This window comes from Myxocyprinus asiaticus, chromosome 31 (assembly GCF_019703515.2).
Source record: "Myxocyprinus asiaticus isolate MX2 ecotype Aquarium Trade chromosome 31, UBuf_Myxa_2, whole genome shotgun sequence".
NCBI classification, from domain to species: Eukaryota; Metazoa; Chordata; class Actinopteri; order Cypriniformes; family Catostomidae; genus Myxocyprinus; species Myxocyprinus asiaticus.
Genome location: NC_059374.1, coordinates 40,444,868 through 40,472,602, shown reverse-complemented (window position 1 = coordinate 40,472,602; position 27,735 = coordinate 40,444,868). Strand labels below are relative to the sequence as shown.

Sequence of the window (27,735 nt, the reverse complement as noted above, 5' to 3'; positions counted from 1 at the left end):
TAAAAAATCATGTCCAGGACATTTCCCAGTCATACGCTTTTAAAAGTTCCCAATGGTAATAAATATTAACAGTACATGCCTTTAGAGACAATGAGAACAACTCATTCTAAAATCACACTTATTTATATAAAATGACGTGAGTTACGAATATTTGGTGTAGTTTGAAGCAATTAAATATGAAAAATGTGTCAAAAAAATTAGTTTGAAATTAAATTGTGTTCAAATGTTTTGTAACCTAAAAATGTGCTGAATGTGTTTAGGCCTGGTGTCATTTTGTTTAAAATGGAATTTTTGACATTCATTAACATTCCGTTATTCCGTCAGTCACCCTTCACTTACATTGTCAATTAGATTTTTTTACATATTTGATTGCCCTCTGTGCGGAAACTGTAAGTCCGATCAGTTAGAAAAGTAATAGCAACCCGAGTCAGAACAGCCTAAAGGTCTGTGCAAAGTTTGGTGACTGCAGCTTGAAAGTTCTAGGACGAGTTAGAGTCTAAAAATTTGGTCTCAGAAGAAGTTGGAATAATAATAATACGTTTATTTAGTAAAACAGTATGTTGTTTTTTTCAAGCCAATATAATAACTTACATTTTGGTCTGTTCTTCTTTTTATTTATTTATATTTCAGAACTATTATACTGTATGGAAAAGAGCAACCAGGATATTTTTCAAAAATTTATCTTTTGTGTACCAGGAAGAAAGAAAATCCTACAGGTTTGGAAAGACATGGGAGTGAGTAAATGATGACATCATTTACATTTTCAACTCATTCTAAAATCACACTTATTTATATAAAATGACGTGAGTTACGAATATTTGGTGTAGTTTGAAGCAATTAAATATGAAAAATGTGTCAAAAAAATTAGTTTGAAATTAAATTATGTTCAAATGTTTTGTAACCTAAAAATGTGCTGAATGTGGTAAAATATTATGAAATATGACTAAATCAACCTGACTAGGTTACACCAATAAAAGTAATTTTAAGGGTCAGTTCAGTTAGAAATATTTTTTGTAGGGGAAAATGTAAATACAATTGTTATCCTTTTTTATTATTATTATTTTTACATTTTATATGAAGACTTAATGTAGTAATATATTTAATCAATAAGGTACAAGGCTATTTTATGAATGCATCACTACTAAATACTGTTGTTGTTAGGCACAATGCATAGGAGTGAATATATTCACAATAAAGCAGGGCATTGAGTGCCTTATTGCTTTATAAAATGGTTACTTCATAATAAAAACATTAAGGACACACATTTTTATTGGCATGTCATTTTATTAGGCAATTACATTAAGTGCCATACTTCCGCTAGAAGCTATAGTCCCTGATATAAACTAAGAATAATAGTTGGTCTCCATGATCTGTTAGTGTAATGTGTATTTTAGCCCATCTGGAATGTGTATTGAACAATTAGCATCCAGGAACAAAACTACAGTATCTGTTTTTAAAAGAATGTAGTTGTTCCCTGCAGGGGTCCTTCCAACCTGATCCGCAGCTGGTCTGAAATCAGTTGTATGTGGTCATGAGCAGGAACTATGAATCAATAGGAAGAGGGAAAAATACATAAATAATTGTTTGTTCACAGTAAATGAATCACTTTTTACATGTGATAAATCAGTTCATTTTTCATTCATATTATAACTCAGTAATAATGCATTAAGATAGTAAGGAATATTTATGAAGGTTGGATCAGATAGGATGCACACATGAAAGAGGTTTGGAAGATGAAATATTAAGTGTTTTATGCTTTTACCTGTCTAAAGTTTACTGAAATCATTCCCATTCCTGTGACATCAAAGGACTGAAACTTCCCTGAAAAAAGAACAAACACAAACATACTGTAGTTTCTTCAACTTCAGGCACTTACATGTCTCAGGGGTTGATTTTTCTTTAAACTAACAAATTTCAGCTTTTTTTTCTTTTTTTTTTTTCTTTCTTGTTTTTATATGAAGGTCTCATTAAAACTGTATTGGAAATTCATTTATTTTTGGTACTTTACAAATGGCTTTTATGTGTAGATTTTACTGTTTTAGGCTTTTCTATGAAAATCCATTATAAAAAATTACTACTTGTTTAAAACCATGATCTAAACAAAGAGTCAAATAAACACAAACCATTTCAATATTTGTTGTGAAAATGATTTCTGTCATCCCACAGTGTCATATTCCACCACACCAAACAAATATTTATTTATTTTTTTGCCCCAAATGTTTTTTTTTTTTCAAACTTTAGTATATTTGTTAACTAAGTCAACAAAAGTGTCGAATCTGAATTCAATTTATATATATTTTTAAGGAATAGTTCACCTAAACTGCTAATTCTGTTATCATTTACTCACCCTCATTTTGTTACAAACCTGGGCTGCGTTTCCCAAAAGCATCGTAAGCCTAAGTAGATCATAGAAACCATTGGTGTCAATTTTGGGAAACGCAGCCCAGTGCAATTTTCCATGGAGCACTAAAGGTGATTTTTACATTTTTTTTTTTTTTCCCTCCATATAATGAAAGTGATGGGGGACTGGTCTGTCAAGCTTCCACCAGATGATTATTTTCAGTGAATATCTAGATTAAGTTTGAAGACAAACTTTATGTTGGCTTGAAAAAACCTTGTCTGAAAAAAAAAAAAAAAAAAAAAAAAAAGTTTAAAAGCTTTTTTACAGACAGACAGACAGATAGATAGATTAGTATTGCTAGTATATTGCTAGGCATTGTTAGCATGTTTTAGCATGTAGCTAGGCATTGCTAACATGTTTTATAATGTTGCTAGGTATTTATAGCATGTTGCTAGCATGTTTTAGCATGTAGTTAGGTGTTGCTAGCATGTTGCTTGTATGTTGTAACATGTTGCTAGAATGTTGCTTGTATGTTTTAGCATGTTGCTAGCATGTTTTAGTATGTGGCTAGACATTGCTATCATGTTGCTAGGTGTTTCTAGCATGTTTTAGCATGTTTCTGTATTGCTAGCATGTTGCTAGGTGTAACTAGCATGTTTTAACATGTAGATAGGCACTGGTAACATGTTGCTAGTATGTTTTAGCATGTAGCTAGGCAATGCTAGCATGTTGCTAGCATGTTGTAGCATGTAGCTAGGCAATGCTAGCTTGTTGCTAGCATTTTTAACATTTAGCTTGTTTAGCATGAACCTAGGTGTTAGACAGACAGACAGAGAGACAGACAGACAGACAGACAGACAGATATATAGATAGATAGATGATAGTAAAAAGCAGGAGAGAAAGAAAAAAGAGAGAAAGACAGGTAGAAAAAGTCAAAGAGTGAAAAAGAGAGAGAGAGAGAGAGAGAGAGAGAGAGAGAGAGAGAGAGAGAAAGCATATTAAAGGCCTGGTGTCAGTTTGTTTAAATTGGAATTTTTGACATTCATTAACATTCCGTCATTCCGTCAGTCACCCTTCACTTACATTGTCAATTAGATTTTTTTACATTTTTGATTGCCCTCTGTGCGGAAACTGTAAGTCCGATCAGTTAGAAAAGTAATAGCAACCCGAGTCAGAACAGCCTAAAGGTCTGTGCAAAGTTTGGTGACTGCAGCTTGAAAGTTCTAGGACGAGTTAGAGTCTAAAAATTTGGTCTCAGAAGAAGTTAATAATAAGTTTATTTAGTAAAACAGTATGTTGTTTTTTTCAAGCCAATATAATAACTTACATTTTGGTCTGTTCTTCTTTTTATTTATTTATATTTCAGAACTATTATACTGTATGGAAAAGAGCGACCAGGATATTTTTCAAAAATTCATCTATTGTGTACCAGGAAGAAAGAAAATCCTACAGGTTTGGAAAGACATGGGAGTGAGTAAATGATGACATCATTTAAATTTTTGATTGAACTATTCCCGTAAATGTGGCTGAATGTTTTGAAGCCATTATACTGTATTCAACTCTGCAATAACTATTTGATTTGTGTGTTCAGTTTTTGTGTTCTCTTACGGATCATGCTGTCCAGTTTCATGAGCAGGAAGAGGAATCCTGGGAAGCTGACGGTCATATCTGGCTCCGTGTAGCGCAGGCCGATCAGCTGCAGTATGAACCCATCCACCTGTATGCCTAAACCAAATCAGACGAGCACAGATTGAACAGATCAGAGTTTGAAAGCCGATACACACTCCTCTATCAACATTATTCTCAATGTGTCTGGACTCGCGTGAGAAGATAACAACACATGAATGAGCAGACGTCTGTGTCGCATTCTGACAGCTGGGTGTGTTAATGCAAGCTGATGTGTGTGGGAAAGACTGCTTTAATAGTAGTGTCCAAATCATTGTCTGAAATTGTCCTTTATTTTTAATATAATATGTAAATAAATCCTAATGTTGTTCCAAACCCGTATGACTTTCTTTCTTTCATGGAACACAAAAGGAGATGTTTGGCAGAATGACAGTCTCAGTCACCCTTCACTTACATTGTATGAAAAATAAAAAAAGGGAATGGTGACTGAAACTAACATACTGTCTACCATCTTCTTTTGTGTTCCATGGACGACAGAAAGTCATACGGGCTTGGAACAGCATGCAGGTGAGTAAATGATGACAGAATTTTCCAACCTGGTCTCATAGAATAGAATGTTACTATTTCTATGTGTGTTTCACATCAGCTTCCTGGTGAAATGAACACTAGAGGCGTTACAACAACAATGACTTTTATTCACTTTCACATGAATCACAAGTAAAACAGCAGATTATCAATTCATACACACTACTTTTCGCCTGTTCATCACAAAATGTTATGACATCTAAACACTTTTACTATAGCGCATGACTCATTTTAACGGTTGCATTACATAACCAACTACATTTACAAGCTTGTTTGAGTGTGATCAAATTGCATGGTAGCTCAACTGATAAAGCATTGCACTTGCAATGTAAAAGGCTGAGGTACGAGTCCTGAAGAGCACATGAGTCCACCAGGAACCATAAGTGTCATAGAAGCACCACAGAATGATCTGTCGCTTCAGCAATTGTGTTTTTCATCTCACATTTGCGTTTTCTGACACTATCGTTTAGGTTTAGGTTTATAGTTTGGGGTAGGGAGGTCTGTTTTGTTAATTGAAAACTCGATAGAGCATTAAGCTTAAAAACCTCATCTGTTTGGGAGAACTTTTAGCGCCACACAGTGGACATTTCACTCTGGAACTGCCGTGGTAAATGTAATGAACAATGTAATTTAATTTTGTAAAAATGTTGCCAGAGTCACGTAATTTTCATGAGATCAGTCTGGAATTTCTGTTTTTAGGTGAACTATTCCTTTAATTCTGAATGAATTGTAATGTCAATGTGTGCATTTGCACGTAAATTGTGTGTGTGTGTGTGTGTGTCATAGGTTTCACCTGCTTCTGATAGAGCGGGGGAGATTTCTTGATACTCCAGCACTTTATTCTTATTTTTGTCAAATGTCATAAAAAGACTCTGCAAAAAAACAGACAAAAGGGCAAAAAAATTACAGCATGTGTCTCTAAAATGAGTAGTGTTTGCCCATGCAAAGGTCATCACCATGAAACTAGGGTATTGTCACCGATAGTTGTCAGGGTGTTGCTAGGGTTGCTATGTTTCCATTCAAATTTAGAATTGATCGGAATATCACAAACACAATTTTGAACTTCTTGGAAAATTGCCGCAAAAAAAAAAAATGCAATTGAAAATTGAATTTGAAGGCAATGTGGCTCTTTTCGTAAATGTAAAGAATTACTTGCAGTTTAGAGTGCACAGACAAAAAGTTCTGACAAGCTTCATGTTTGCTAGCAATCATTTATATCATAGCAATCGTTTACATAATAGTCTCCTTATAAAATGTATGCATCTCAAGCAAGACTTTTATGTTTTTATGCATATACAGTATTTATATATACACACACTCACTGAGCACTTTATTAGGTACACCTGTACATCTACTTATTCATGCGATTATCTAATCAATGTGTGGCAGCAGTGCAATGCATAAAATCATGCAGATACGGGTGAGGAGCTTCAGTTAATGTTCACATCAACCATCAGAATGGTGAAAAAATGTGATCTCTGTGATTTCAACCGTGGCATAATTGTTGGTGCCAGATGGGCTGGTTTGAGTATTTCTGTAACTGCTGATCTCCTGGGATTTTCACACACAACGGTCTCTAGAATTTACTCCGAATGGTGCCAAAAACAAAAAAAACATCCAGTGAGGGGCAGTTCTGTGGACGGAAACGCCTTGTTGATGAGAGAGGTCAATGGAGAATGGCCAGACTGGTTCGAGCTGACAGAAAGGCTACGGTAACTCAGATAACCACTCTGTACAATTGTGTACAAACCTTGAGGCGGAAGGGCTACAGGAGTAGAAGACCACGTCGGGCACTTTATTAGGGCCATAGTGTTCCTAATAAAGTGCTCAGTGAGTGTATATATATATACTGTATGTACATATAAAATCTCCAAAATAAATACGTAAAAATATATATTTGCATATTATATTTATTTTGGAAATTGTATTCGCATCTTAGTGTTTCTATTCATCATTTTTAATGCATTAACCCAAAATTTGCATTAAAATACATGGATGGAAACCCACCTTATGATAAATGGCTTGGGTCCCTCCTCATGCAAGTTTATGTGGTTTTTTCACCTGTTTTTCACCGTCACTTTGCTAGGGGAAATTGGAAATTGGTGTGTCTGTGTGTGTGTGTGTGCTCAGTGACTGAGGTCGGAGGTGAAGCAATAATTTTGTGTTTACTCAACACACGACACCAAATTGTTTTGTAATCCAGTTACTGTACATCAGTCTTTCCATCTGTTAATCATTTTTCCTGGCTAAACCCACAGTTTAACTCTCACCATTGTAAAATACACACAATATACATTCAAATACTCCAAACAGAGAAATATCCTCACTGTCCACCGCCTGAGTTTGTCCCACAAGACCAGGAATTCTGTGAAGTTGAGGCGTCCCATTCCTTGTGTCTGGTTGTAGCAGTTAAGGTGACATTCCAATGAGATGACACTCCACCCAAACTTAGACATTCTGCTCAAACAGACCATAAAATACCACACATACCTAGGGCAACTGAGATAAGACACTAGCAATGTTCAGAATGGAATACTAGCATATACAGTATACTGCCTACTAATATTTTGTAGTATGCAATGCTAAATGTTTCATACAGTAGGATGCAACACTGTTGTCACATGACTTCAACACACTGCGTGTTTCATCTCAGACATAACAACAGTTACTTTGTTAGCACTTGTCATGATTTAGTATCCAGGATACATCCATGAGCACCACAAAGCTCTTGCAGTGCTCCAAACTCAGTTTCTTCTCACTACCTGCAAAGACTGGCCGAACAGAAACAATATGATTTAATTTAATACTTTACTGGTTACTGCATCACTTTCCGTGGTTTTCGGTTCTGCTTACAGAACAAATAAAGGAACTGAGTAAAAACCGCATTATAACTGCATCATAACCTGATGATTAATTATAATCTACCGAATATATTTTGAACACAGACATCTTCTCACCTCCTTTTGCTATGGCTTCTGTCAGCAGGTTATACAGGTCCAGTGGCTTGCAAGACCCCTACAAACAACACATATACAAACCATAAGTACATATACAAGTACATACATAAAGTATATACATATAGAAGACTGGGGCTAGTTTTCACTTTATACTCTAATTTATTTTTGAAAGTCTTTTTGCATAACAACATACATTTTTAACATTTTTGCGCAGGACAAAATTTAAACACACATTGATCTTTTGTGACAACTTGCCCCAATAGCAAGGCATGCTGTCACACTATATGGGGCAAGTTGTACAATAAAATCTGCCATTTAACCAGCGGTGTAGGTTTCATGTTAACATTGGTGGGTGAGGGGAGAACGTGACCCGACCATCACAGCCACCAAAACAAAATCTACAGCTCTCTTTAAATCGAAATCTGCATAAAACAACCTATTATACAGGCTGACTGTAAAAGAAAAGCAATTATGAGGCAAAAAAAAACATAACATACAAAAATATCTTAAAATTGTTTTGGCCAACATATTTGCCAGTTGTTACTTATGAACACATGTGAAAACCTGCCCCGATAAACATGTCCCGTACTGACATTCATGAAAAAAAAATGTCCTAAGAATACATTTAAACCTTTTGGTAAATATGTACCTTCATAATGTAACATATGACCTTTGACTTAATGTATGACAGTGTGGTTTGATTATGTACGTTTGTATTTAGAGCTATAACAAAAATATTATGATAGTGAAAATTTACTAGGGTGGAATTAAAAAAGAAATTCTATATTTAAGACAATTTTGTACTAGGTTTTTAAAACCATCTGTAGAGCCGAGGAGGGCGGGGCCAGGCTGGAATGAGACACACCCGGTCCCCAATCAGCCTGACGGGGCGCGCGAGGGATAAAGGCGGCCGGGGACGACAGTTTGAGAGAGAGAGAATGACAGACAGCTGTGCTGTGTTTTTAGTTGTGTGTTTTTGGTTGGGTTTTTGTTTAATAAATTGTTATTTAAGTTGTCAAGCCGGTTCTCGCCGCCTCCTTTCCACTAAACCCCCTTACACCATCCAACATACAAAACTTCTGCTAGAGAAAAAGCACATTTGTGGAATAAGACTTTTGACAGCAAATATTATTGTTACTGAGGTATAGCCTTTGTGACAACTTCCCTGTGTGACAACTAGCCCCAGTCTCCCCTACATAAACAATTTCAATAATGTGTATATATATATATATATATATATATATATATATATATATATATATATATATATATATACAGGTGCATCTCAATAAATTAGAATGTCATGGAAAAGTTCATTTATTTCAGTAATACAACTCAAATTGTGAAACTCGTGTATTAAATAAATTCAATGAACACAGACTGAAGTAGTTTAAGTCTTTGGTTCTTTTAATTGTGATGATTTTGGCTCACATTTAACAAAAACCCACCAATTCACTATCTCAAAAAATTAGAATATGGTGACATGCCAATCAGCTAATCAGCTCAAAACACCTGCAAAGTTTTCCTGAGCCTTCAAAATGGTCTCTCAGTTTGGTTCACTAGGCTACACAATCATGGGGAAGACTGCTGATCTGACAGTTGTCCAGAAGACAATCATTGACACCCTTCACAAGGAGGGTAAGCCACAAACATTCATTGCCAAAGAAGCTGGCTGTTCACAGATTGCTGTATCCAAGCATGTTAACAGAAAGTTGAGTGGAAGGAAAAAGTGTGGAAGAAAAAGATGCACAACCAACCGAGAGAACCGCAGCCTTAAGATTGTCAAGCAAAATCGATTCAAGAATTTGGGTGAACTTCACAAGGAATGGACTGAGGCTGGGGTCAAGGCATCAAGAGCCACCACACACAGACGTGTCAAGGAATTTGGCTACAGTTGTCGTATTCCTCTTGTTAAGCCACTCCTGAACCACAGACAACGTCAGAGGCGTCTTACCTGGACTAAGGAGAAGAACTGGACTGTTGCCCAGTGGTCCAAAGTCCTCTTTTCAGATGAGAGCAAGTTTTGTATTTCATTTGGAAACCAAGGTCCTAGAGTCTGGAGGAAGGGTGGAGAAGCTCATAGCCCAAGTTGCTTGAAGTCCAGTGTTAAGTTTCCACAGTCTGTGATGATTTGGGGTGCAATGTCATCTGCTGGTGTTGGTCCATTGTGTTTTTGAAAACCAAAGTCACTGCACCTGTTTACCAAGAAATTTTGGAGCACTTCATGCTTCCTTCTGCTGACCAGCTTTTTAAAGATGCTGATTTCATTTTCCAGCAGGATTTGGCACCTGCCCACACTGCCAAAAGCACCAAAAGTTGGTTAAATGACCATGGTGTTGGTGTGCTTGACTGGCCAGCAAACTCACCAGACCTGAACCCCATAGAGAATCTATGGGGTATTGTCAAGAGGAAAATGAGAAACAAGAGACCAAAAAATGCAGATGAGCTGAAGGCCACTGTCAAAGAAACCTGGGCTTCCATACCACCTCAGCAGTGCCACAAACTGATCACCTCCATGCCACGCCGAATTGAGGCAGTAATTAAAGCAAAAGGAGCCCCTACCAAGTATTGAGTACATATACAGTAAATGAACATACTTTCCAGAAGGCCAACAATTCACTAAAAATGTTTTTTTTATTGGTCTTATGATGTATTCTAATTTTTTGAGATAGTGAATTGGTGGGTTTTTGTTAAATGTGAGCCAAAATCATCACAATTAAAAGAACCAAAGACTTAAACTACTTCAGTCTGTGTGCATTGAATTTATTTAATACACGAGTTTCACAATTTGAGATGAATTACTGAAATAAATTAACTTTTCCACGACATTCTAATTTATTGAGATGCACCTGTATATTGCATTACAATAATAAGAAATAATATGAATTAGGTTATTTTTCTGAATTAAAATAATGAGAATGAGATTTGGGTTTTATATGCACAAATGGCAACATAAAATCTGTATATAAACTGTATTTTACCTTGGTGCAGTGTTTAAAGAAGAGATCTTTAGCCTCATTTGTGGACGGGAGTCCTGGGAGACGTGGAGACAGCGGCTATATGCACACACACACACACACACACACACAAACACATGCATAAATTATTAAAAATGAGCAATTAAATGGTCCTTGTGAAAAGAATAAATGATTTAAGCAGTGAAACTAGATAAATGTCTTATCCATAGGTTTTACCGCTATAGGTGTGTTTGCATCTACCGCAGGTCCCTCAACAGGTTTGCATCTACACACAGAAACACAAATATTTAGCGCAAAAGGGTTCATTATGATGTCTTGCCAAAATAATGTTATTGAACACACTTTTTTTTTCTTTTTTTTTTTTAAATGTCTAGATTCCCATCAAACTTTGCAATCTCTGCTTAAACTAAATAAGGCCTAAATAACCTTCAGACCCTCAGTTTTTTTTTTTATCCCCCTTTTTTCTCCCCAATTTGGAATGCCTAATTCCCACTACTTACTACTTACCCACCTCAATCCGGGTGGCGGAGGACAAGTTTCGTTGCCTCCACTTTTGAGATAGTCAATCCGTGCATCTTATCACGTGGCTCGCTGTACACGACACCGCGGAGACTCACAGCATGTGGAGGCTCATGCTACTCTCTGTGATCCACGCACAACTTACCACGCGCCCCATTGAGAGCGAGAACCACTAATAGCGACCACGAGGAGGTTACCCCATGTGGCTCTACCCTCCCTAGCAACCAGGCCAATTTGGATGCTTAGGAGACCTGGCTGGAGTCACTCAGCACACCCTGGATTCGAACTCGTGACTCCAGGGGTGATAGTCAGCGTCAATACTCGCTGAGCAACCCAGGCCCCGACCTTCAGTTATTTTTTTTACTTTCAGACAAATCAAAATTTTTGAGACTTTTCACTTAGATTTTACAATTAAGGAGTAATTAGCAAAACTGGCTTTAGATTCATATATCATCTGGAAATAAACACATGGTCTCACTAATAGCAATCAGTGATTAACATGCACCAGTTTCTGGACTTTTATCGTATAGTTTCTAAGAGGGGTTGCTCTTTCACATCTCAAGAGATTTATTGGAGATCTTAGTCATGTTTAATTCAAGTATTACATTTGTTTCAGATGTTTTTCCTTGTTGTTGACAGACAGTAAGTTAAACATTTATGTGGACAGATAATTTGGTCAAAGAAGAATTTGATGAGACTTTCTCTGACTTTCAATTGCAGACTTTATACTGGCATATCTGAGCACAGTTTAAGACATTTAAAGACTTTCCCCCCCATTTGCTCTCCATTTTATCTCATTGCTGTTTAGATGAAACAACTGAGATCTCATTATTGATTTTTGTCACTTACATGGAGTTGTTGCCTTTCTCTGTCAGAACTCTCAGGAGAAATTCTCTTGCCTGGCTGGTCTCTGATGTGGTGGGAATGATGATGTAATGACCTGGTGCCAGGCGACCGCGCATCACCAGCTCTCGCCGCGGGACGTAACCAATGTTGAGCACAGGACTGAACTGAGAAAGATCCCGCGGGGACAGGAAATCATGCTCCGATTGGGCCTGATCACACACACAAGGTGGAGTTAACAGCAGAAGCATCAGTCCTATTCAATGTTTTTGTGCCAAATACATTTTTTTGGAACAACATAAGGGTGAGTAAATGATGACAGATTTTTTTTTTTTTTTGGTGAACTATCACTTTAGGGAGCTATTTCTGCCTAATCTTACCTTTAAAATGTCTTTAATTGGTGTAACCTAATGTTGTCAGGATGATTCAGTAACATTAAATAATATTTCTAAACTCAAATAAAACTGGTTAATTTACCTGTTGGCACATGAATAGTTACCTGGAAAAAAGTTTAAACAGTGCACACACGTGTAAGTGAGTTACCTTGAATATCTGTAAAGCTACAGGCAGTATTCCCCTCTGACGCGAATGTTTCTGCATGAGCGCCAACAGGAACAAGCATGTTTGCTCAGAGTCACTGGGGTCATCGTCCTCCTCCAAAAGGGTCAGATTAAACTGAGGTGGCCCTACACACACACACAAATGTTAAAATGTATAGAATTTAGTAACAACAATATTTGTTTGCCAAAACAATGTTGTGATGTTTTAAACGTTTTTTTCATTATGCTGGCTTGACTATCCATCTGTCCGTCCGTCTATCTATCTATCTATCTATCTATCTATCTATCTATCTGTATCTATCTATGTATCTATCTATCCAGGCTTGGCAATCTATCTATCTGTCCGTCCGTCCGTCCGTCCGTCTGTCTGTCTATCTATCTATCTATCTATCTATCTATGTATCTATGTATCTATGTATCCATCTATCCAGGCATGACAATCTATCTATCTGTCCATCTGTCCGTCCATCCGTCTATCTATCTATCTATCTATCTATCTATCTATCTATCTATCCAGGCTTGGCAATCTATCTATCTATCTATCTATCTATCTATCTATTTATGTATCTATGTATCCATCTATCCAGGCTTGACAATCTATCTATCTGTCCGTCCGTCCGTCCATCCATCTATCTATCTATCTATCTATCTATCTATCTATCTATCTATCTATCTATCTATCTATCTATCCAGGCTTGACAATCTGTCTATCTGTCCGTCCGTCTGTCCGTCTATCTATCTATCTATCTATCTATCTATCTATCTATCTATCTATCTATCTATCTATCTATCTATCCAGGCTTGGCAATCTATCTATCTATCTATCTATCTATCTATCTATCTATCTATCTATCTATCTATCTGTCTGTCTGTTTGTCCGTCCATATGTCTGTCCGTCTGTCTATCTATCTATCTATCTATCTATCTATCTATCTATCTATCTATCCAGGCTTGGCAATCTATCTATCTGTCCGTCCGTCTGTCCGTCTATCTATCTATCTATCTATCTATCTATCTATCCAGGCTTGGCAATCTATCTATCTATCTATCTATCAATCTATCTATCTATCTATCTATCTATCTATCTATCTATCTATCTATCTATCTATCTATCTATCTATCTATCTATTTATGTATCTATGTATCCATCTATCCAGGCTTGACAGTCTATCTATCTGTCCGTCCGTCCATCCATCTATCTATCTATCTATCTATCTATCTATCTATCTATCTATCTATCTATCTATCTATCTATCTATCCAGGCTTGACAATCTATCTATCTGTCCGTCCGTCTGTCCGTCTATCTATCTATCTATCTATCTATCTATGTATCTATCTATCCAGGCTTGACAATCTATCTATCTGTCCGTCCGTCTGTCCGTCTATCTATCTATCTATCTATCTATCTATCTATCTATCTATGTATCTATCTATCCAGGCTTGACAATCTATCTATCTGTCCGTCCGTCTGTCCGTCTATCTATCTATCTATCTATCTATCTATCTATCTATCTATCTATCTATCTATCTATGTATCTATCTATCCAGGCTTGACAATCTGTCTATCTGTCCGTCCGTCTGTCCGTCTATCTATCTATCTATCTATCTATCTATCTATCTATCTATCTATCCAGGCTTGGCAATCTATCTATCTATCTATCTATCTATCTATCTATCTATCTATCTATCTATCCAGGCTTGGCAATCTATCTATCTATCTATCTATCTATCTATCTATCTATCTATCTATCTATCTATCCAGGCTTGGCAATCTATCTATCTATCTATCTATCTATCTATCTACCTATCTATCTATCTATCTATCTATCCAGGCTTGGCAATCTATCTATCTATCTATCTATCTATCTATCTACCTATGTATCTATCTATCTATCTATCCAGGCTTGGCAATCTATCTATCTGTCCGTCCGTCCGTCCGTCCGTCCATCTGTCTGTCTGTCTATCTATCTATCTATCTATCTATCTATCCAGGCTTGGCAATCTATCTATCTGTCCGTCCGTCCGTCCGTCCGTCCATCTGTCTGTCTGTCTATCTATCTATCTATCTATCTATCCATCCAGGCTTGACAATCTATCTATCTTTCCGTCTGTCTGTCCGTCTATCTATCTATCTATCTATCTATCCAGGCTTGGCAATCTATCTATCTATCTATCTATCTATCTATCTATCTATCTGTCCGTCCATCCGTCCGTCTATCTATCTATCTATCCAGGCTTGGCAATCTATCTATCTGTCCGTCCGTCCGTCCGTCCGTCCATCTGTCTGTCTGTCTATCTATCTATCTATCTATCTATCTATCTATCCATCCAGGCTTGACAATCTATCTATCTTTCCGTCCGTCTGTCCGTCTATCTATCTATCTATCTATCTATCCAGGCTTGGCAATCTATCTATCTATCTATCTATCTATCTATCTATCTATCTGTCTGTCTGTCTGTCCATCCATATGTCCGTCCGTCCGTCTGTCTGTCTATCTATCTATCTATCTATCTATCCAGGCGTAGCAATCTATCTATCTGTCTGTTTGTCTGTCTGTCTGTCTGTCTGTCTCTCTGTCTGACTCTCTGTCTGTCTGTCTATCTAACTTGGCCCTGCTTTTGGGGCATGTTGTCACAAAAGGTGAACATGTTCAGTAACATTTTTGTAGCCAGGACTTCAAGGTATGAGGCTTCACAGAAAAACTGACTTTCAAAAATAAAACCTACCTTAAGAATTATTCACTTAAAAGTTTATAGCCCCAGTCTCTCCTTCATATATGTGTTTGTCACTGCATGTGCAGAGTTGGGAAGTAATGGAATATATGTAACGGGATTACATATTTAAAATACAAAATAAGAGTAACTGTATTCCATTACAGTTACAATTTAAATTGTTGATAATCAGAATACAGTTACATTCAAAAAGTATTTTGATTACTTAAGAGATTACTTTTGTGGGGCCTGGGTAGCTCAGTGAGTATTGACACTGTCTACCACCCCTGGAGTAGCGAGTTCGAATCTAGGGTGTGCTGAGTGACTCAAGCCTGGTCTCCTAAGCAACCAAATTGGCCCAGTTGCTAGGGAGGGTAGAGTCACATGGGGTAAACTCCTCGTGGTCGCTATAATGTGGTTTGTTCTCGGTGGGGCACGTGGTGAGTTGTGCGTGGATGCCACGGAGAATAGCGTGAAGCCTCCACACGTGCTAGGTCTCCGTGGTAACGCGCTCAACAAGCCACGTGATAAGATGCGGATTGACGGTCTCAGACGTGGAGGCAACTGAGATTCGTCCTCCACCACCCGGACTGAGGTGAGTCACTATGCCACCACGAGGACTAAGAGCGCATTGGGAATTGGGCATTCCAAATTGGGGAGAAAAGGGGAGAAAAAAAAAAGAGATTACTTTGCATTTTATTGTCATTTGTTTCATTTCATATTTAGTCTATTCAGTTGGAAAATATTTATCCATATAAATGATGCGATCCAAAGAGCGTTTGAACAGCAGTGAAATGCTTTCTTATGATGTGTTACATTCATACAAGCAGATAGAGTACGTTTGGAGCAGCAGAAATAGAAATAAACCTTGTGTAAATTGTCAGCTTTATGCTAAGCTAAAATGCTATTTCTAGCTATTTTACATGCACCTGTTACCAGGCTCAATCATATTTGTTTATCAAGAAAATCCATGTTAGTTCATCATTTTTTCCTCTCTAGTAAGACCTTTGATATTAGGGCAAAAATCCTATCCTTGAAGATAATTTTTTTATTGTTTTTCTGTAAAAATATTAAAAAATCCTTTGCTTTATCTTGTTTCAGAAGCAACACTGCATAAGTCATTTAGGCTTTTTTATTTTACCGTACTGGCAGATTTGTTTTCACTTGTTATTAGCTTGTTATTAACAAGTGAAAAAAATATACCAGTGCTGAAGTAATCCAAAGTATTTAGGTTACATTACTGACCTTGAGTAATCTAACGGAATACTTTACAAATGACATTTTACAGCATGTATTCTGTAATCTGTAGTGGAATACATTTTAAAAGTAACCCTCTCAACCCTGTGCATGTGTATACGAGGACAAGTATAGTCATGTACCATGGGGAGGGATCCATTTTCCATGATGCGTTGTGCATTGCCATGGTCGCTTTATAGCTCTGCCCTCATTCAACGTGTCATCACTGAGGTGACACACCTCCATCGTATCAAAGTTCTGCCGGAAGTCAGACAGTGCCATCCTGATGAGAAGAGAGAGAGAGAGAGAGAAACCAATCAGCAAAAAGTATCAGTCTATCTAAACCAATCAGAGAAGGGTCTGAATATGAATCATCCAATCAGCAAAGAGCGGAAACAGGCTCACCAGAATTCCCCATCATCCTGCTGGACTCTCTGCACGCGTCTCTGTTCTTCAGGACTCACCATACGCCACTCTGTCCTACACAAACACACACACATATACATACACCAATAAATACACAAGCCTCTAGCTGCATACACTGATCAATACACAAACAGTACATTAATCAGAATCAGAATCAGAATAAATACCCTTTTTCGTCACTCCAGGGCCCATTCCACTCAGTATTGCCCCATGGGTTCTGAATCCGCACCAGCACAACAGGACCAGTCGTAGTTTTAATCTGAAACACACCAAACTCTGACTGAATACACTAATGATGTTTGTTAGGTTTCCCTTCTAGCTGTTGGAGGGTGCAGTGTGACCACATGTCCATCAGAGGGCGCCGCTCACACAGTCATTTCTATGGGGTGGGGCAGACATTGGCCTGTTTTTAAAGGTATAGTTTGGTCAAAAATGAAAAATCTCTCATCATTTACTCACCCTCATGCCATCCCATATTTGTATGGCTTTCTTTCTTCAGCACAACACGAACAAAGATTTTTAAAAGAATATCTCAGCTCTGTAGGTCCATACAATGCAAGTGAATGGTGACAGACCTTTCAAGCTCTTAAAATCACATAAAGGTAGCATTAAAGTAATCCATTCGACTTTAAGTGGTTTAATGTAGTCTTCTGAAGTGATGCAATCACTTTGGTTGAGAAACAGATTAATATTTCAATCCTTTTTTTTACTATAAATCTCCACTTTCACTTTCAGAATGTCAAAGTGGAGATTTATAGTAAAAAATGACTTAAATATTGATCTGTCGCTCAACCACACCTATCATATCGCTTCTGAAGACATGGATTAAACCACTGGAGTCATATAGATTACTTTTATGCAGCCTTTATGTGATTTTAAGAGCTTGAAATGTCTGGTCAGCTCAGATATTCTTCTAAAAATCTTCGTTTGTGTTCAGCAGAAGAAAGAAAGACATACACACCTGGAATGGCATGAAAGTGAGTAAATGATGAAATCATTTTCCTTTTTGGTTGAACTATCCTTTTAAGGGCATCAGTGTTGGGGAGTAGTTAACTAAAAGTAGTAACAGTACTACTTACTTAACTAGATTTTTCAGTAGCGTGACAGTAGCTCAACTATTTTCACAATGGACCCTTTTCACATATCTGGGTGTAAAGTAAAAAAAAAAAAAAAAATGCAGAAGTAAATGATAGCAGGGTGAACTTGTATAGATGTGAATGGGGGACCACTACAAATATATATTTTTGTTTTTCCGTTTGCTCCAACAGCAAAAGAAAAAATTTAATATTACGCTTTCACAGCTCCCAAAAGCGGTGGATTATGACAAACAGTAAATGGACTCCCTCAGCAGCTATATTAGAAACCTCATTGCAGCTGTCGTAATTTGTTTTTTAAAACTTATTTGCTGGGTAATATGATACAAAGTACAATGTTGTAAATTTACACTAAATAATAAAAAAATTGCAAATCTAAATAGTTTTCTAGATTAACGCTGCTTAGTAAGGCGGAAACACATCATCACACTCTGTGAAAATGGGCCAAGTAAAGGGAAATGGTTCTTTTGGACAATTTGTGTAAATGACCCATTAAAATGAACAATTCCTTTATATTTAATACCAGAGACTCCGATTCGGTTCTTTCAGATGGTGCATGTAAATTAACTAGTACATATAAATGATTCACTGATCCGCTGATTTAAAGTGAATATATTTTTCTAGGTTTTCTCTGGTCTAAAATAATTAATGAGATAAAAATACAGTGTTGTTGTTGTGTAGATGTAGACCACGGCCACATTAATAAATTTTCATTTAAAAACACATTCATTTTGCTTTGTTTAAACCCTCTTCCAAAATGGAACAGCGTTTTTCTCCATTAAAAAATGGCTCGTTTTCAAAACGCTCTCGATTACACTTACTTTGGAATATTGTGGATGTGGCTTAATGCTTGCATGTCGTATTGATGCCTGAATTGTCAGAGAATCATTCTTTGAGTCGATAATTCTTTAATGGATTATTTGAAACAGTTTACAAATCAGTCTAAAGGATTCATTTATGAATCTGTTTGAATCATAATGATCTTTAAAATATTTCCTGAAAGAATCATGGAAATGGGGAGGGGGGTTGTGCTGTTAAAGGCACCTCTGCTTAAAAGGGCACCTTTTGATTTGTGAACGAAAGGGGCAGGGGCTTGCGCACCTACAGCCCACGTTCTGTGCACGTCAGTGTGTCACCCTAATTAAATATATAACTATCAGGTGATATTATTGAATTATCTTAGAAACTTGTAGTATCGCTACAAGTATAATGTTTTTTGACTGTAGTTCAACTAAGTTATGTGTAGCTTGTAGCTTGAGTAGCTTCACCAACACTGGAGGGCATGTCACTTGTCAAGACCTAAATCAACACACACTCTGTTTTTTGTTTTTGTTTTTATTTTTTAACTGATGACGCCATCTGGTGGAGAGTGCACAAACAGACAAAATGAAAGGCAGAGAGAAAAACAGATGAGGTTAAAAAATGTTTCTCACCGTCTCCAGTCCTGTAACAGAATAGGCATGCCTGAACAAAATCCCAAACTCATTACTCTTTTCAAGAGGACCCTACACACAATAGAGAGAACAATAGGTAACCTTCAAAAAAACAACAACTGTCAAAAGAAATGTCACTTTCCTAGAACACAGGTGAGATCCTGTTACCAAGAACACAACAAAAGACATGCAGAACACCACTCACGGTTTTTTCAGGAAATGTAAAAAGATAGTTTTACAGAAAGATGCCACATGCACACTTTTTAAGCAAAACATTTCACAGAAGCAAGTTTGTTAGATTTCAAATGATAAAACAATAAATATACTGTACTTTTACATGATACTAGTAGGTTAAAAGTAGATAATGTAACAAAAAAATACCACTGTCCTAGAAAACAACATAGAAAAGCGGAACATATAAGTAAATGCACAAGACAAAGATTTGCATACTTTCACGCCAATAATGTTCCACTGATGTGTAGAACTGAACATTGTGTTCATTTCTACATTTTGATGCGTTTTGGCTTGGCATTAAAGATTTGTGCTGCTAACCAAAAGGTTGCAGGTTCAAACCTGCAAGTGTTGATCTATGAATTGTTAGTACTGTGCCCTTGAGCAAGAAACTTTACACCTGATTGCTTCATGAGGACTAAACATGTCATGGCGACGTTGCGGATTCAAATTCCACTGGGCATAGTGAGATGATACATACAGTATTCAAATATGTTTTTGCATTGCAAACAGATGAAACATGACCATTAAGGCTTTAAAGGTAGAGTTAACTCAAAAATACTTTTCTATACTTATGATTTTATTTTGCAGAATATCTGGGAACTGGGGCCAAAAAAGTTTGCCGCCAAGTTTGACCAAGCATCAAAAAATTTAAGACCTTCGTCAAATTTTGAACGCAGTATTCCTGCAGTTTTCAGTAGTGCAGTACAATGTGGTAATTTGGACGCAGTATTCCTGCAGTTTTCAGTACTGCAGTACAAGTGTGGTAATTTGGACGCAGTATTCCTGCAGTTTTCAGTACTGCAGTACAAGCGTGGTAATTTGGACGCAGTATTCCTGCAGTTTTCAGTACTGCAGTACAAGTGTGGGAATTTGGACGCAGTATTCCTGCAGTTTTCAGTACTGCAGTACGTGTGTGGTAATTTGGATGCAGTATTTCTGCAGTTTTCAGTACTGCAGTACATGTGTGGTAATTTGGACGCAGTATTCCTGCAGTTTTCAGTACTGCAGTACAAGTGTGGGAATTTGGACGCAGTATTTCTGCAGTTTTCAGTACTGCAGTACAAGTGTGGTAATTTGGATGCAGTATTCCTGCAGTTTTCAGTACTGCAGTACAAGTATGGTAATTTGGACGCAGTATTCCTGCAGTTTTCAGTACTGCAGTACAAGTGTGGTAATTTGGACGCAGTATTCCTGCAGTTTTCAGTACTGCAGTACAAGTGTGGTAATTTGGACGCAGTATTTCTGCAGTTTTCAGTACTGCAGTACAAGTGTGGTAATTTGGACTCAGTATTCCTGCAGTTTTCAGTACTGCAGTACAAGTGTGGGAATTTGGACGCAGTATTCCTGCAGTTTTCAGTACTGCAGTACAAGTGTGGGAATTTGGACGCAGTATTCCTGCAGTTTTCAGTACTGCAGTACAAGTGTGTAATTTGGACGCAGTATTCCTGCAGTTTTCAGTACTGCAGTACAAGTGTGGTAATTTGGACGCAGTATTCCTGCAGTTTTCAGTACTGCAGTACAAGTGTGGGAATTTGGACGCAGTATTCCTGCAGTTTTCAGTACTGCAGTACAAGTGTGTAATTTGGACGCAGTATTCCTGCAGTTTTCAGTACTGCAGTACAAGTGTGGTAATTTGGACTCGGTATTCCTGCAATTTTCTTGCATGCAGTTATGTTTTTTAAAGGGAAAAAACCTGAGAGTTGCCACAATTTATGAGTGCTCCTTTCTGCAGCAGGGGTTGCAGGAATGAGCCCAGTGCCTGAGGAAGAGACGACACCATGAAGACCTCCGTAATGCCACCAGTCATGTCCGCCATCGCCTCGTGAGGGAAACCCATATTCAGGCTGTTATAACCACCATTCAGCCTGACAGAGAGAGAGAGAGAAGAAAAAGATGAGGCCAAGATGATGTACATAACAGAAAACAAGCAAAAGCTGTTTCTGTGTATGCAGAGTGGCACTAAAAAGTATTTGGGCACTTAAGCCACACAATGTATAAATGTCATTGCATTAGACAACAAAATATCCAACCAAATGGCATTTATTTTAAAGAATGAAAGCACAAGCCCACTTTTCAAGCTCACTTTTCCGAGCAATGAAAGATGAGTGGAGTGTTTGGGGAAACCTGTTTGAAATCTTTTTTATTTTTATTTTTTTATTCTGTTTGGTGCCGCTAGTGGCATAGAAATTACACACTTCAAATACTTTTTGGGTTAAAGTTGTACTAACTTGGCATAAGCTTTCTCTAGTAATGCGCTCCAGAACTCATCTTCTTTTGCAGAGCGCAGATACATCAGCCGACCATTACGAGTTGGCAAACGGTCATCGATTCGTATCTTAATCCACTCACCATACTGCCAGAACTACAGACAGAGACACAGACACAGACACCATTGCGCTATTACAACCAACTATTATAACTGTTTTAAATTGTGCTGACCTGACACTTAACATGGCACTTACCCGAAAACAGAAAGAGCCATTGTAGCCCTGCTGGAAGCTTTGGCCCGAGGGAATGACACGATCCATAAGGGAAGGGTACAACGAGAGAGATGCCACTGCCGACAGGAACCAGCAGTCGCCTGAGAGAGAGAATTAAAACTTGTTAAAATGTATTTTAAATCAGTGGTTTGTTCTGATAGGTGTGGTGCCTTGATCCCGCCATATAATAAAAAAAATAAAAAATAAAAAAAAGGTAGCCTAATTCTGATATCATATCTCACAATTTCACTACTTATCATAATTATAAGATATAAACCCGAAATTTAGCTTATATCACAAAATTGCGAAATATAAAGTCACATTTGCAAGGTTTTATAGACTTTAAATGTGTATTTATATCACGCAATTGCAACTTTATTTTTCGCAATAGTGACTATTTTTTGCAACTGTGACTTCTCGTAATTACTAGATATGAACTCGCAATTAAGTTTATATCATGAAATTTCAACTTTATATCTAGAAATTGTGAGAAATAAAGTTGAATTGCAAGATATAAGGTCACAATTGCGAAGTTATATAGACTTTATATGCGTGTTTATATCATGCAATTGCAACTTTATATTTCGCAATAATGACTATTTCTCGTAAACGTGACTTTTTTTGCAATTGCAACTTCTCATAATTACGAGATATGAACATGCAATTTTGTTTATATCAAACAATTGCGACTTTATCTCTCGCAAATGTAAGAAATAAAGTTAAACTGCGAGATATAAAGTCACAATTGTAAAGTTATATAAACTTTATATATCACGCGATTAAGACTTTATATTTTGCAATTACCACTTTATTTCTTGCAATTGCAACTTCTCGTGATTACGAGATATGAACTTGCAATTTTGTTTATCTCTCTCATTTGTAAGAAATAAAGTTGAATTGCAAAAGTCACAACTGATAGAAAGTCACAATTGCAAGGTTTTATAGAGTTTATATGCAAGTTTATATCAAGCAATTGCGACTACATTTAGCAATTTCGACTTAATTTTTCGCAATTGTGACTTCTCTTAATTACGAGATATGAAATTGCAATTTAGTATATATCGCACAACTGCGACTTTATATGTAGCAATTGTAAGAAATAGTTGAATTGTGAGATATAAAATCGCAATTGCAAGGTTTTATAGACTTTACAGTACATGCAAGTATATATCACGGAATTGCGACTTTACATTTCGTAATTTTGACTATTTCTCGCAATTGTAACTTATTTCTTGCAACCGTGACTTCTTGTAATTACGAGATATGAACTTGCAATTTAGCTTATATCACGCAATTGCAACTTTATATCTAGCAATTGTCAGAAATAAAGTCACAAATGCGTTATATAAACTCACAATTGCAAGGTTTTATAGTCTTTATATGCAAGTTTATATAATGCAATTGCGACTTTAAATGTCGCAATTTCGACTTCTCACAATTGTGATATCATTCTTGCAATTGCGAGTTATAAAAAAGTCGCAATTGCATGATATAAACTCGCATATAAAGTCAAAACTACCTCTTTTATTTTTTTTATTTTGTGGCGGGATCCGCCTTCCATAGTTAGGGTCGCGAACAGCAGGGAAAAACAATGCTAAATGCTAATAATAAAATGCTTACCTTATAATCGGAAAAAGACATTTAAAAGTTTTTTGCGCTTTAAATTATTGGCTGCCGATCAAGAAACCAAACAATCTACTGTATGTATTTATATAAACTATTTAGTCTATGTCATGTTAAGAATTTTGCATATTGTTGGGCCTATGTAGTTCATGGTAGTATTCGTACATTTCAGTGTCTGATTAGCTACAGAAACATTTTTGTTTACTTTTGAATTTAGACAATATTGGTACTGTGTTGGGTTGCCACTTGATGTTCAATGTAAAATCTGAAGTCCTTAAGCAAAACCAGTAAGGAAACACTACTATGATTGATAATCCTACTTGTAAATGTTAAGAGAAGTTTACTCTTCTTTACTTCACTGCTATTTGAAACCACAGCTATTAAACCACTAACAGCATGTCATATGAGAACCTGCAAAAACCTGCAGCACCTGTATTTTGCTTATTGTGAATTCTTATTGGTTAAATTGTTCAGTAACCAAATCTCACTCAAAACTCCCTGGCAGATGTCCATACGAGTGGCTCCATCAACGATGAACTGAGGAAATGGACAGATCTCCTGGAAAAGAGAGATGGAGAAAACCAGAGAGAGAGAGAGAGAGAGAGAGAGAGAGAGAGAGAGAGAGAGAGAGAGAGAGTTGTTTTAAATCAGGGACTCATTTAAAAGTGAAATGAAAATCATAGCCACCTTCATGTCATTCCAAACCAATGACTTTCTTTCTTCCGTAGAGCATAAAAGGTGAAATGTTCAGCAGAATGACCTTTTTACTTTTTTTTTTTCCATAAAAAGAAATCTAGGTCAAATCGAGTGCAAAAACACCAAGAAAGTATCTTAAGACTATATTCAAACTCTTCTGAAGCCATACAATAGCTTTATGTGAGGAATAGACTGAAATTTAAATCATCATTCACTGATAATCTGCGTCTTACTGCACTGCTTTGTACAAAAACAAGTGTGAACATTTTTCAGTGAATGACTACTTAAATATTTGGTCTTTCTCACACAAAGCTATCATGTGAATTTAGAAGACTTGGAATATAATATAAGTAGTAAGGACTACGTTTATGACTTTAGGGAGCTCAGGTTTTGAAGCTCAACTGCCCCAATCCTCGTTCACTTTCACTGTATGGAAAAGAGCAGCTTAAACATTCTGCCTAACATCCCATTTTGTGTTCCACTGAAGTCATACATGTTTGGAATGACATGAAGGACATTTAGAGAAATTTTAATACTTTTGTTCTATAGAAAACCATCTAGAACTTATAATGCAATATAAAGAACTTTTCACCAACTCAAGACCCTATGCAGGCAAAAGTGTTTTTTTTGTTTTGTTTTGTTTTTGATAAGAAGAAGGTTCTGTGTTATCCCAAAAAGACCCACTGAAGAAGCTTTTTAGAGTGTAAGATGATGACCAGAAATTTAAACATTACAGTTGAGGAACATCATTTCCAACATTTCATTTTAAAACAATTTCTTCCTAAAGGCAGTGAGTGTGTGGCGCAGCTGCACACCAGAATTAAGCCTACCTGTCTGGGCACTTCCTGACTGAATGTAATCTCTCATGACATTTCAAACAACAACAAACACCCCCTCATTTTCATGAATCTTGACTTTATATGGGGTGGTGTTGCATAATGCTTAAAGATCTGGGCTAAAATTCAAAAGGTTGCGGATTAGAACCCCACAAAGTGCTGATCCATTCAGTATAAACTCGTATAATTGTTCCTTTGATCAAGACACTTGACTTGATAGGTTGCTCAAGGTGAAATAAACCTGTAATAAGTGTGCTGTAAGAAGCTTTAAAGTGTCTGCTAAATGAAAATTTAATTACAGTACCTGCAAATCCTATACCTTTCTTAAAGTATAAGAGCATTTACATTTTTTTATATCATTATAATGTTCAGTGCATTAGACATTTTATATAGTTACAGTATACTGTATGTTGAAAATGTAACATTATATTATATTACATGCATCTGTTTGCACTTACGCTGTTAAATAAGAATGTAAATTCTTAGACATTAGTCATAAATCTTACAGTTCATACTAAATCTTTGTTTAAACACTGGCCCTTAACACTTACTTAGTTTAATAATTTTAAACCATGACTTGCTCTGCACATAAATAACTAATATTGGCATTATATTCATGCTGTTTAGTCAGAGGGGAACTGGCCCCCACAGTGAGCCTGGTTTCTCCCAAGGTTATTTTTCTCCATTAACCAACATCTTAAGGAGTTTTGTGTTCCTTGCCACAGTCGCCTTCGGCTTGCTCACTGGGGTTCTAAATACAATTACGATTTAATTATTTATTTTTATGCAAAATTTACAATTATATTTAATCAAACTACACAATAATGACTCTTAAGACTTTATAGATATTAGAGTTTCATTTTTTGTTAATGCATGATTTTCTGTAAAGCTGCTTTGAAACGACGTGTGTTGTGAAAAGTGCTATACAAATAAAAATGACTTGACTTGATATTGTATTATAGTGACCCCATAAGTGTTTGGGCATATAGGTCACATGTCATTGCATTAGATCTGTGGTTTTCAAACTGGGGTCCAGGGACCCACAGGGGCCGCAAAGGGGGTGCTAGGGGGTCCGTGAAAACTATTACTGTTTCTGTTTTCTAAATGGATTTCAATTGAATTGAAAATGTTTTCATTCAGGTTTATATATCTAACAGTAATAGAAGGTAGACAAAATTTAGGTTGTAAAATATTTTCCAGATACATTTATTTTTACTTAAGTACAATGACAATATAAAATCCAATCATTTAGTTTTGTAAACAACATTTTGTCTTTATAATGTCACACTTACTACTTTTCTATCTCACTCAGTATACGTAATTGGGCATATAAATGAAAATATATTACTGCCTTTGTATTTTTTCATCCCTCACAAGTGGATCATCATATCTGGGGTTCATGGGCATCAAAAAGTTTGAAACCCAATTGCATTATATCACTAAAATAAATACAAGAGACATCTGCAAACAAATGGTGCTTGTCAGAACTAATTTCACTTTTTTGAGCCATTTTGCAATGACTTTTAATATACTGGTATCAAGCTGATTTTTAGTAGAAGTCAATTCAGTAACCACATGCAAGACTATTCCAATTTTTTTTGTCTTGATTTTAACATTATAGCATATTGTTTTATCATTTATAAGCCAATAATCTTCTTTTTATGAAATGTTTTGCTTGAAAAGTGTGCTTGTGCTATCTTTATTTAAATATTTGACAACTATTACTGTTTCATTCTGCATTCTGAATTTCTGTTGAATTGAAAATGCAGTTTTTTTAGGTTTATACATGTAACATTATTCTTAATATGGGCAGAAAATATATATGCTGTCACATTAATGCAAATGTATTTAATATTTTCCATATAATAGCTTTTGGCTTTGGACAATGAGATATATATTTGTTTAATATTGCAAACAACATGTTGTCTTTATAAATGTACAATTTTTCTCAGTCTTAATAAATTAGTCTTTATACAAGAAAATATATTTCTGTCTTTGTATTTTAGGAAGGATGTCCTTTGCAAGGATATAATAATATCTGGGGATCATCAACATCAAAAAGTTTCGAAACCAATTCACACCCACAAACATTTGGAATAAGAGTAAAGCCCAGGAAGTTTTCTTTAACATACACATAAAACAGTGACACATCAAGAAAACACACATATCCTGTACATTAGCTTTTATTGGATGGCTGATGTAACTTGGGCTCACCTTGGGTCGTTTCCACTCCACGTTGGTAGGACTCTCCATAGTCTGCATGGGAAATGCCACGTCCACGTAGAGTCCATCCTGCAGCGGAATCCCGGAGGTGGGAGACCACAGTGTCGGGCTTCCCAGATGATCCCAAGGGTCTGAATCAGATGAGTCGGTACTCAATTGTTTCTTTGTGCTGGACATGGTGTTGTGCGTAAAAGCCTGCTGCCTCGGGGCTTGTCTGATTGCGCACGACTTTTAACCTTTTAAATCTCTGAATGCAGAAGTAACAGAGTGTGTCTGAATGCACAAATACACGATTTGAGTTATGCCAAATGTTAAACATACCAACAAGTCGT

At 36.6% G+C, this 27,735-nt stretch overlaps 1 protein-coding gene across 1 annotated transcript; it reads right to left on the bottom strand.

The window, feature by feature from the left end:
• Positions 1–1,264: 1,264 nt before the first annotated feature.
• Positions 1,265–27,735, bottom strand: LOC127421868 (calpain-9-like). The gene is made up of 20 exons (XM_051665053.1): positions 27,395–27,735; positions 24,137–24,206; positions 22,008–22,126; positions 21,774–21,907; positions 21,239–21,410; positions 19,312–19,383; positions 16,952–17,043; positions 16,764–16,838; positions 16,502–16,641; positions 12,393–12,535; positions 11,856–12,061; positions 10,704–10,752; positions 10,491–10,565; positions 7,510–7,567; positions 7,259–7,323; positions 6,880–6,948; positions 5,346–5,424; positions 3,950–4,066; positions 1,763–1,821; positions 1,265–1,542 (listed from the first exon to the last, which is right to left on the bottom strand). The coding sequence occupies exons 1-20, from the start codon at positions 27,578–27,580 to the stop codon at positions 1,516–1,518; spliced, it is 2,007 nt and encodes a 668-aa protein (XP_051521013.1). The 5' UTR covers positions 27,581–27,735; the 3' UTR covers positions 1,265–1,515.